The sequence below is a fragment of the Odocoileus virginianus genome, chromosome 9, assembly GCF_023699985.2.
Source record: "Odocoileus virginianus isolate 20LAN1187 ecotype Illinois chromosome 9, Ovbor_1.2, whole genome shotgun sequence".
Classification (NCBI taxonomy): Eukaryota; Metazoa; Chordata; class Mammalia; order Artiodactyla; family Cervidae; genus Odocoileus; species Odocoileus virginianus.
This window is the reverse complement of record NC_069682.1, coordinates 58,997,583-59,008,923: the sequence shown is the minus strand read 5'-3', so window position 1 is coordinate 59,008,923 and position 11,341 is coordinate 58,997,583. Positions and strand designations below refer to the sequence as shown.

General features: G+C 50.7%; 1 protein-coding gene across 10 annotated transcripts in view; it reads right to left on the bottom strand.

Moving 5' to 3' along the window:
- Positions 1 to 1,601: 1,601 nt before the first annotated feature.
- The window catches only part of RALY (RALY heterogeneous nuclear ribonucleoprotein), an 83,042-nt gene continuing 73,302 nt past the window's right edge, over positions 1,602 to 11,341 (bottom strand). For 8 of the 10 annotated variants that reach the window (XM_020902545.2, XM_070472548.1, XM_020902546.2 and 5 more), the window contains 8 exons: positions 9,227 to 9,491; positions 8,050 to 8,122; positions 7,818 to 7,865; positions 5,651 to 5,817; positions 4,858 to 4,971; positions 4,454 to 4,650; positions 3,175 to 3,223; positions 1,602 to 1,955 (listed from right to left, as the gene is read on the bottom strand). In XM_020902545.2, the coding sequence (XP_020758204.2) occupies positions 3,179 to 3,223; positions 4,454 to 4,650; positions 4,858 to 4,971; positions 5,651 to 5,817; positions 7,818 to 7,865; positions 8,050 to 8,122; positions 9,227 to 9,482 (900 nt within the window). In that variant the 5' untranslated portion in view covers positions 9,483 to 9,491 and the 3' untranslated portion in view covers positions 1,602 to 1,955; positions 3,175 to 3,178. Of the gene's footprint in view, positions 1,956 to 3,174; positions 3,224 to 4,453; positions 4,651 to 4,857; positions 4,972 to 5,650; positions 5,818 to 7,817; positions 7,866 to 8,049; positions 8,123 to 9,226; positions 9,492 to 11,177; positions 11,274 to 11,341 lie in introns of all 10 variants that reach the window. The other 2 variants (XM_020902549.2, XM_020902554.2) reach the window with 2 other exon arrangements.

Below are 11,341 nucleotides of genomic sequence, written 5' to 3'. Positions count from 1 at the left end.
AGATAAGATAGGCAGAACAATCACCCAGCTGGTTCACAGCCCAAATTGCCAAGCTACAGACTCAGAAGCAAATTAATGTTCACTAAAGGCACTAAATTTCAGAGTGGTTTGTTACACAACTGAAATAAGGCCCACTTAACTGTCTAGGCCACTGTCTAACCCCTCACACAGATGAGCAAACCGAGACCCAGCAAAGAAAAAGAACTGCTAGAGTCACAAATCTTACTGGCAGCAGTACAGGTGGGAGAGTCTTAGTTCCCAATCCAGGAAACCCAACAGCAATGGGAATCTACTAGGATCACAACTGATACTTTAAGATCTTGAAAATATCTAGAGAATGTCAGTCCTTTGGGCAGAATCAGATATCACATTTCTTCATGATCTTTTGTTTTTCAAAGGTTGGAAAGAAAAATGAAACCTACGGAGCTCTCCTGGTCCCAGACACAGGGAGGACAGGCCTGTGTGTGCAGGGTTTTGTGGATGTGAACCTCCCGACTCTGGCTTTCTTAGTGGCTGAAGTAGTTCTGGGGCTTTTCTGGGGTGCCAGGTTAGGGAATCCCAATACCTACTCCAGGGTATTTCCTGGTCCCAGGGTGATTAGACAGGGCCTCTGGGTAGGGCAGATGCTTCCAACCCTGGCAAGGGTTTTCTCTGCTCTTCTGGTGGCCTCTATGCCTGGCATATTAAGCAAGCACGTGGCCCCTGCTGTTCTACCTGTCCCCCCAGCTCTGAAAAGTGAGTGCCTCAGTCTAGCATACTGAGTAGGCCCTGTGCAATCTGGAAGTGTTATATACAGTACAATGGACACACAGCACTAAGCTGTGGGGACACAGGAACATGGAGTCAGTCTTCGTGTAACGTTCACCAGGCACCAAAACCCCTTCTTTAGACTCTGCCCAAGTCCCAGTCCAGGGCAGCACTTCCCTGCCTTGAACAGAGAGAGATGTGCAAGGGGGGGTCAGCAAGAGCTGGGCTTGACCTTCTGGGTGCGAGGACAGACTGCAGGTTCAGGGACCAGAGTGCTATGCTGCAGCAAGGGCCCTTCAAGGGTAGAGGCGCTTCCAGCAATCCTTTCCTCTGGACACCCTCTTCATCTCTCCAGACTGACCAGTTCCTCAGGGTTACTTTTCAGTTCAGGTCTCGATCTCTGACTCATGGCCTCAGCTACTAGCCTCTCTCCCCTTACTGCCCAAGATCCCTGTGAAAAAAACAAGTGTCCTAAGCCAGGACCCAGAAGAGGAGAAAGTGGGGAACTGTAGAGCCATTTTAGAGCTGGGAAAGACCAGACTTACTGAGATCGAGGCCTGAACCTAGCACTGCCTGACAAAGAGGATCAAAAACCATTTGGTACTTCAACCAGTGTTCTTGTGGGCACTGACACATTTGACTCTCCCCGACAACACTACTGGTCATTTTAATCCCTGTTTTAGCCATGGACACTACTTCCCAGGAAGATCAGCATTTGGCACTCTGGACAACGCTCTCTGGCAGGGAGGAGTGAAGGGGAGAACAGAAGGGCATGCAGCAGACCTGCTTTCTTGTTGGACAGGAGGCCCATGGTTCCTTCACAAAAAAACACAACCATCCCATCTCAGAGCAAGTTGGGATCCAATCTCTTTATTGTCAAGGTCCCCTCCCTGTGGGCCCCACCCCCCTCCAAACCTATAGAAAAACCCCAAGCCTGGGAATGTCCTGGGGAGGGGAGGCAGAGTATAGGGAGACTGTGCTCTGCCCTCTGGCCTGGGCAGTGCCAACAGGGAGGGTACGTGAGGAAGGGATGCTGATAACTCCACCTGCAGAGAACGCGCCACTGGCTGATACACGTGAGGGAGGTGGTGCCTGCAGCCAGCTCTCCTCTGGGACCCGCTGGGGGTGCTATCCAGGGGTGGGTGCCCAGCTTGAGGCCTGGTACAGTGTATGCCTTTCTCCTGCGGGTGGCCATCGCTCCTGTCAGACTGAGAGAGACAAGAGAGAACTAAGGCTGAGAGGAAGAGCCCCTCTGTGCTCTAGGTAACATGGGCTGGGAAGATAAGAGTGCAATGGCGCTTGCTTTTGCAGACACAGGTATGCCTGTGCCCTCACTCTGGCTTCCTAACTTTCTGGCCATGAAACCTTGGGTGAATCTCCTCCTTCCCTAAGCCTCCATGTCCTCACCTGAGTCCCCAGCACCTCTCCTTCAAACTGGCTGAACAAGGTACAACTTAGCCTCCCAGGTAAAACAAATCACGAAGACTGCCTAAACTTAAAGGTATGGTGGAGCATACACACGCTAGCAGCACGAGTGTGTCATGTATAAAGATATCTCTGTTGTTTGAGACCTTCCTCCACCCAAGTCCGTCATACCCTGGAAAGTGTCCCCAAAGGAATGGGGCAGAGTCAGGGCAGAGCTGGTGTGGCCTGGCTTCCCTCTAGGTGGGGCAAAGCAGGGTGGTAAATAGCAACCAGAGAGTGAGCCTTGAGGCCACACAGTAATGGGTTAGAATCTAGGCTCCACCAATGACCACCTTGGGATCCTGTGGGATATGTGCTTTATCTACTTGCCCTCTTCAGCGTTCAGTTTCTACATCTATTACACTGGCACAATCACAACCCTGCAGGGCTGGGACACACAGGACATTTCCTCCCAACAGGATCCAACCCCAGCCCCAAAGGCTAGCATAATCATCACCCTCTGAGGACGAGCAGCTCCCTGTCCCTACTGGGCAGAGCTGGGACTGCAGCTGCAGGAGACTAGCCCATTTCCCACACACCAAGGATTGCAGGTGTTCTGCCCCTGCTAAAGGTGTTCCCTTAGGTGCTTTTCCCTCAGTCCTCAACAGGCTCGGATACACGTCACCTCTTCCACCGCACCCCTCTTTCACTCCCTGCCTCTCCAGTCCCTGTCATTCTGCTCACACTGGGTGGTAATGGTCTGTCTTCCTCCACTAGACTCAGAGCTCCTTACAAGTGGGGACAGGGAATGTGGCTGGGCACATGCTGAGGGAACTCCTGTTGGGTAGACCTGGCTAGCCCAACCATGATTCCTGATCCATGACCCACCAAGCCCCACCACAAATGGGCATGGCAGGATGACGGGGGACCAGAGAGCCTTCATTGATGGACACAGCACTACCCTGCCAGGTCTACTTCATGGCAGGCCCTCGACTTCACCCTTCCCCACCAGGACCCCCATACCTGCTTACTGCAAGGCCCCATCCTCCGCATCTGTGTCCTGGCTGTGCTCCTGAAAGGAGGAGACAACAAAGGGACCACACATCACTCACGGCAAGTCTGTCCTGCCCTGGGGCCCAGAGCATATATGGACACCACATTCGGAAAGGGGGAGGGACAGTCAAAGGGAATAAGTAGGGGACCAGTCTAAATGAATAAGTAAGGCTGCCTCGGGATTCCAACAGGGCAGTCTGAGGGCCCCTCAGGATAGAGAAAAGACCAGTCAAGGAAGTTCTAGGTGTGGCAGGGGACACATTCTCCATAGAAAGACCTTCTCAGACTGGAGCAGACTGAAAGCCTAGTAGACTGGTGAGCTCCCCATCTTAGAAACATCTAAGCCTTCATTAGGACCATTATGAAGACTATGCCTGAAAAGAGTAAAATGGGGTCTCTGGCTAGGTTCAAATAAGAAGAGACAGGCTGGGCATGAGGAAGACCTCTCCACTGTTATGGCCACAAACCCATCTATCCTCATACCAGGACCCAGCCATATGAAGACCCACTCAAGTCCAGGCTCCAATCCTGGCTCCACCCTCATTAGCCACAAAGCCCTGGGACAAGGTACTTGACTCCTCTGAGTTTCAGTTTCTTCATGGGGTAAATGTAACAAAAGTAAAACTTTGAACAGTTCAGGGCTACTGTTAAGGTCAAATGAAGTTAAAAACTGTGAACTACAGGGCCTGGTGCTCAGTAAGTATGAGGTAGAGGAGTAGTAGGCACACCTCGCCGTCAGAATCTGGTCGACCTTTCTAACTTAAGAGGAGCTCCTTGCCTCAATCTGAAGAATTTCAATACCAAACAGGAAGCTTGCTCGCCCCATCCTGAGACAGCCTGAGTCAAGGTCAGGCAACAATGGCTTTTAGAAAATTCTCAGGAGGAGCAGAGCGCTGCACTCCCTGTGGCTGCCCCAGGCAATCCCCCTCTCCTATTCCCTGGAACTCTGCAGGCCATGAGCCCTTGACTCTTCCCTTCTCCAACTCAGGTGGAAGATGGAGTCTAGAATGGGCCTTGGGATAGAGAGGGCCGCCACAGTCTTCTGTGGGGTTTCTGACTGACAGCTGAAAGAGCTAAGTACTCTCTGTTCATTTCCCCCTCTTCCTCATAGGATTAGAACCCCTGGCAAGGAAGGAGGGCGTGCACAGGGCGACCAAGCAGTCAAGAGGTCCCCCCCTACTCCCTGCAGCCCTCCTGCAACCAGAGGTACACAGCCCAGTCCCAGCCACCCCCCAAGGCAGGCCCTCACCAGCTCTTCCTCGCTGTGTGTTAGCAGCCCCTCCTCATCGCCATCGTCTCGAGCCTGTGCTTCTCCCTGGGGCGTGCCTGCCTCAGAAGCTGTGTCTTCCGGGGGGGCCGGTGGCCGACTGCTGCCACCAGTACCGCTGCTGCCGCTGCCACCACCGCTGCCGCCGCCACTGCTACTCTCGCCCTTCTTTTTGCCATCTTCAGGGAAAGGGATGAGGAAGGGAGAATAAAAGTCAACCTGGGGCACCTGCCCAGGGGAGCACCTTGGTAGAACCAAGGCCTCAGCAAGGTGGGTCCAGGTGGGATCGGAGGCCACAGCCCCTTCTCTGCCCCGTGCATCATCCTCCCCACGCTCTGCCCTGTGCCCCTGCTCACTGATCTGGGCAAGGACCCTTGGAAGCTGACCTGGATTGGCCTTTTGCTCCTCGGCAATCTGCTCCAAGCGCCCCAGCAGGGCGTCAATGTTGGACTTGATCTGGGTCAGCTCTGTCTTGATGGTCTGCAGCTCACTGCTCTTTACTGAGAGTGGAGGGAAGTACAGGGATGTCAACTGAGGGCTGGGAGCTTGACACTAACACTAGACCTTAGCCCCATTCTGTCAAGCAGGAAGATAGGCCAATGGCAGAGACGGTCCTCGTCCATGGTCTTTTTATGGCCAGGGAGAGGCCAGAGCTGCCTGAGGCACCCCCTGAGGCTTTCTGGAGGTCATTCCTACAGTGACCGGCCTGGATTTCCTCCCCACCCCCAGGAAAGGGACAGGGATGGATAAAATGGAGGTGTGTGGTATGTACCTCTGTGGGCACCTGAGCAAGCATGTTTCTCTGCTATGTTATAGGATGGTATCTGTCTTTCAAGATATGTAAATGTGAGTGCTTTACAATCAGATTTCCTGAGTGCCTGACCACATGTGCAGACCAGAATGACTGTGGGGAAGCGAACCTGTGTGGACCTGTCCTTGTCCCGACTAAAAAATGACACCATTTCCTCACTGAACTCCAAGTCACAGCACAGCCCCACCTCCACAAGTGTTAGTCTTTTCCTCGTAGAAATGCATGAAAATACTCACTTGGTTGTATTAGAGCAGCAGAACTGTGGGAGATTTGTTCCTTTATCTATTTTCCAATGTAAAAAAATGTGATTCTATTATTTTGCTAATGACAAAATGAAAATTATCTAGGAAGAAGATAGAGTCACTCACACTTGATCTTGGCTGTGCCGGTGGTGATGGCTGTGGAGCGGGCAAAGAGCTTGACAGGTATGGTAGTTTTGACACGTCGGACCAAGGGGACGGTGACCCGGGGTCGCTTCACAGGGACTGCTCTGGGCACTGGCACTGGTGACAGGCGGCCCCGATAGTCGAAGAGCCTGTGAGAGCAAATGGGCCAGAGGCTGCAGCATGGCCTGTGGCCAGCAGGGGGCACTGTGGCCTTAGACCAACACATGTAGGGCTGGTGAAGGGATGGGCAGCCTGCACTGCATACCTTTGCCTGCTCCCAGTAAGTCCTGAGGGTGAAAAGGAAGGCCTTTCTGGACTTCAACAGCTACTGGGATCCTTACTACATCCACCTTTCCTACCATCCAGGCTGAGTAAGGGTAGGGGAGGTGACAAGGGTTTACAGCCCCATTCAACAGAGGAGCAAACTGAGAACTGCCCCCAGACAGACTTCCTAGATCACCCTAATGCCCAGGCCTGCTCTACTACCTGACTTGCCTTCTGCTCAGTCAACTTGCACCCTAAGCTCTGGTCAGAGTTTGCAAATCTCCCTAAAGCAGTACAAATGCCCAACTGGACAGAGGTGTGGGAGTGGGAGTCAATTCCTCAGCCTGCCTGAGCCTCAGTTTTCCCACATGCCTAGGGAGGATGACCACCCCAAATTCTATCCTCCCACATCCCCACAAGACTGCCGTGAGGGTAGAACATGAGAGAACTTAGTTTAAAACACACATGTTAGAAAGTGTGATAGGTGAAAGGCCAGGGTACTGAGACCCTCAACTCAATGGGCCTATGACCTCAGAGGCATGAGGCTGGACTCCAAGCCCCTTTCCTCATTCTGGGCTCCCAATCACCATATCCTTCTCACTCCACTTAGGGGGTGGGAGGGTGGTGGCAGGAGGCCCAGTGGAGTATCAAGGTTGAGCAGCTCAGTCAGACCCTCTGTCCCAGACAGTATGCTGCCCCCCAAAGCCATCACTCAGCCCTTTCCAGGAGGGCTTCTTTTCCTTATCAGGCAGGAGCTCCCGTAGGCTGAATAGGGGTTTCTCCCACCACTGCTGCTCCTACCACCAGTCCCTGCAGCATCACTGTCCTGATGACAGCCAGGAAACCTGCCGACAGGAGGCAATGCAATGACCCATGCCTAGGTAACTCCTTTGTTTAGGGAGCTCCTGCCCTGGGGTGACGATGGCTGGAGATGGAGAGTCTCTGGGAATGGATCCAGTCCCAGACCCTGCATTTCTGCCCCTAAGGGGAGGGGGCGGCTCTGGCCTTGGTCAGAATCTCTGAACCACAGAATCCCAGAGCTGGAAGAGCCCTGAGGGATCACTTGATGCAAGCCCATTTCAGACTGGGAGGGGATGTGCCCAACGTCATGTAATTCATTCAGTGGCAGAGCTGAGATTAGCACCCAGGTCTTCTGACTCCCAGGCAAGGGCACTTTCTACCACACTGCACTGTCTCCTGAATCCTCTCTCAGGTGAGAAAACTGAGACTCAGAGAGGTTCTATTCTTCCTGGACAGCCTGGGGAAGGCTGAGAGGGTGGGAGGGAGACAGAAAAGTGGAAGGAGAAGTTTGGGCCAGCCCCCACCATGATTTCCACAAGTATGTGGCTGGTGCCATGGAGGTTGGGGTCTGGGTGGGTTTGGGGGGTAGGTCATAGCCTACCAGGCACTAATTCAGACTTCCCAAGGAGGGCTGGCCCCCTGGGTATAAACACAAGGCTAAGTGGCTCAGGCTGAGTGCTGCGGTGCCTTCAGCTGGCTGGGCACTCAGGGAGTTAATGAGGAAACTGCACAGCAGCGTGAGGGCTCAAATTCCCTGCACCTGGCCCCGCACTCCAACTTGCTACATGTATATGTCCCCTGGCTGGCCAGTCCCATCAGGTCTCACCCCAGGACCAGGAGGAAGAGAGGCAGTCAGAGAGCTGGGAGACAGTGTGGGCTGGGGAGAGCTCTGGCCTGGGCACCTACACAACTGGACCCTAGTCCCAGCTCTGCCAACAACTTGTGGAGCAGCCCTGGGAAGATGACTATCCACAACTCTGGGCCTCAGTTCCCACTTGGAGGACTGAGTGGGCTGCACCAGCAATCTCTCAGAACCCTTCCAGCTTGGCTGTTTCATGCCTGGGCACGCCCCTCCCCCGCTCACCTGTCGTAGAAGTCGTCCCGGTAGTAATCATAGTCAAAGCTGTAGCCACTGGGGAAACAAAGGGGAGAGGGCCGGGGCTTAGAGATGGCCACTCAGCCCACTCTCCACAGGCCCTCATCTCCAAACACCTCCCCAAATTCTAGGCTTGGCATCCCATCACCACCAAATCTCCCTCTGTGCAAAGAGGGACCAATCCCACCCAGACAGAGACAAACAAGACAGAGTGCCCCACCTGTATATGGCAGATGCTGCTCTCTTTAGCCCCTTGGGTCTGTTGGGCTTCGGCTCTCCAGCCATGTTGATGTCTGTATGGAGGGAAGAGGCAGTCAGATGATGATATATTATCAGTGCCCATACACCCATCACCCCCATGGACACGTACAGCAATGTAAGTGTTTACACGAGATGCACATGGACTGTACTCCCTCACATGGACAACAGAGGTCTTCATAAATAGACTCATACATTACATACACATAACTTTACATGTTCTTATACATTCAGACATATGCAGGCTTACAATCATACACGCACACACAGTGTACATCAAATTATATGCATTCCCAAGCTCTCACATAAGCATAGACATCAAACACACACCCTCAGGCATATGTTCACGTATCCAGGAAATAAGATCACACACTCAACTTCACTCACACTTGGCTCCAGCATCCTAAACGTAACTGCCCATATGCAAATGAGCCGGTGCACATTCACACCAACCTTTCATTGAACATCTTTATGTCTAGAGTAGAGTTCAACAAATCTCAGGAACTCAATAAACACTTGGTAAATGAATATATGCACATCTGCTCACACACTCAAGTACATTCTGATACTTAAAAAAAGCTGGCTGGGCACTACATATATACCCAGAAAGTAAGGTGTGTGTCCACATATTCTCCAAGTGACTAGTTGCATACACATACCACATATTTAGCAATACACAGATACATATCCCTTCTCAAACATACACAAATACACAGAAGTAAGTGAACATATACAAACACTACACATGCTTCCAATGTGGCCACATCACACACATGTAACACCAAGACCAAGCTTCACCTCATGCTCCCCTCCTCCTGGCTCTCAGAATGGGTTCTAACCCAAGCCAAAAGCAGCCCAACGTAAGAGGCTATGCTAGTCCACTCTCCCCTTTCTCTGGGGAATCTGCATTTTAATTGGAACCCTTTCACTGTGAAAGCAGGCACAGAAGTGTTTGCCTGAAACTTCTAAAATTCTCCCACAGAGGCACTACCCATAAACATAATTAACTTAATAACTATTTAAGTTAAAACATCTCAGACAGGGGTAGTGGGTTATGGGAGACAAGACAGAAGCTAAAGAATATGGGTCAGCACCTGCCCAGGAAAAATCCTGGGGCAGGGCCATGAAGAGATGCTTACCCAGGGTCTGGCCGGCCAGCACTCGCCCATTCTCTCCCACCACAGCTGCCCGGGCATGGCGCTCATTGGCATATTGGACAAAGGCATAGCCCTTGTGCACAGAACAGCCGGCCACACGGCCATACTTGGAAAAGATGGTCTCCACATCTGACTTCTTCACCACAGCTGTGTTGAGGTTTCCAATGAAAACCCGAGAGTTGATGGATTTGGGGTCATTCTTGTTGGTTACGTTGCTCGTCTGGATCTTCAAGGACATGTTGGCCACCTGAAGAAAGAAAGCCACTGTGAGGCTGGGATCTGAGTTGGGTTCACTGGCTGCTCATGACCCACAACCTGGCTTGTACACTGCATGGCTTTGTTCCTTCCTACACACATGCCCCTGTCACATCCAGCCTCCCCACCTGTGCTCGTTTCACTGGCTGGTGACCTCATACAGGTGCTTTACCTATGTTCTATTATATGATGCTGACGTGATGAGCACAACCGGGACATTTTACATGGGAGGAAATGCAGCCAGAGGTCACAATGCCAGTGAGTAACAGGATAGGAATTTGAACTCTGTCTGTCTGATTCAATTCTTTTTTAATTAAGGTTACACATTGGTTTATAACATTACAAAAGTGTCATATTGACTTCCATTCTTTCAAACCCACTCCTTTAATGCTAATTTTGAATGTTACCCCTTGCAGGATCTAAATTTGAAGATCTTCCACAGTTTTTCTTCTGTTCCTTCAATGTAGAACCACAGCAAAGAGGTCACGGGGTAACTGCAAGTAATGTTTGCTTTAAAACAGTATCATACTATGTACAGTCTGATCCAGACATGGACCATGGCTGTCTTTATTGGAACCAGCCATTTTTAAAAAGTGAGTTAAACCTCACTGAGCACAAAGGGTGGCATACAATAGTGAATAATTACAAGACTCCATAAGTGGTATCATTATCATTCATATTTTACAAAAACAGACTCCAGCAAGTTCATTAACCTGCCAGGAATAGGCATTCAAACCCAGGTCACCGGTCCATAAAGCCCATTTGTATCAAATTTATCACTCTCCTTCCCAGTGCTAAATCCAAGTTAAATACAGTTGAACCAATTATGGGTTTCAACTGCATGGGTCCATTTTATGTAAATGTTTTTCAATAGTAAATATTACAATACTTGCCCATGGCCCATGGCTCCTGTGGTTGGTTGAATCCACAGGTGTGGAAGAACTGTGGATACGGAGGAGGCAGACTGTAAACTAAACACGAATTAAACCCTGTACTAAGGGTCGACTGTACTACAGTAAGTCAGCACATTTATCTGAGTATTGTTTTTAACAACTTAATTTTTGGAGTTATCTATTTTATACTTACTATTCAAATTCTGTTCTCTTTGCTTACAGATACTTTCTCTGCTCTTTGCTCTCTACACTCAGGCAATGTTTTTTATCCCAAAGGGTTGTACAAATCTCTCCTACTCCCCTTTCTGGACAGGTTAGAATCTAGGCACAGGCTCCAAAGGGAAAGGGAAAAGGAGGTTCAGTTCCAGTAGGAAAGGCCTTGGCATTTATATTCTTGGCCCAGTGTTCTGCTCACTGGCATGGGTTGGTGCAACTCCCTTTTGGAACACTCTTATCTTGAATCTGACCCTAAAACTACTGGATAAAGTGCTAAAGAACCACCAACCAGTGTGCATAAATCAGCTTAAACTAACCATAAACACTTGCTTATTTACTTAATATTTGGGGGGAAGAGGGAACTTCTTTTTAGTGAATTACAGAGGACCTGAGTATAAGCTGGGAGATCTGTACCTTCTGTCCCACTAGGGTAGAAGGCCCTTTCTCATCAATCCTCCCAGCTTAAAAGTTGGTACTTTCTGACCAGCAGATGGCACTGTTTGCAAGGAAACCACAAGCTGGGCCTCAAGAGATTCTGGGGAAGAACCTGCTCCTGCGGTAGTTCTTACAGTAGCAAGGATACGCTGGGTGCATCATCACAGGAGATGAGGGGCTGAGAGGGCACTGCTTCTGATGAAGAGCCTGGTGCCAGCTTTGGAACTAGCCTGGAAGGACAGACTCCTGTTACTCAGTTTGCCTTTGCATCCAAGAATCAGTATGTATTAACCTAACC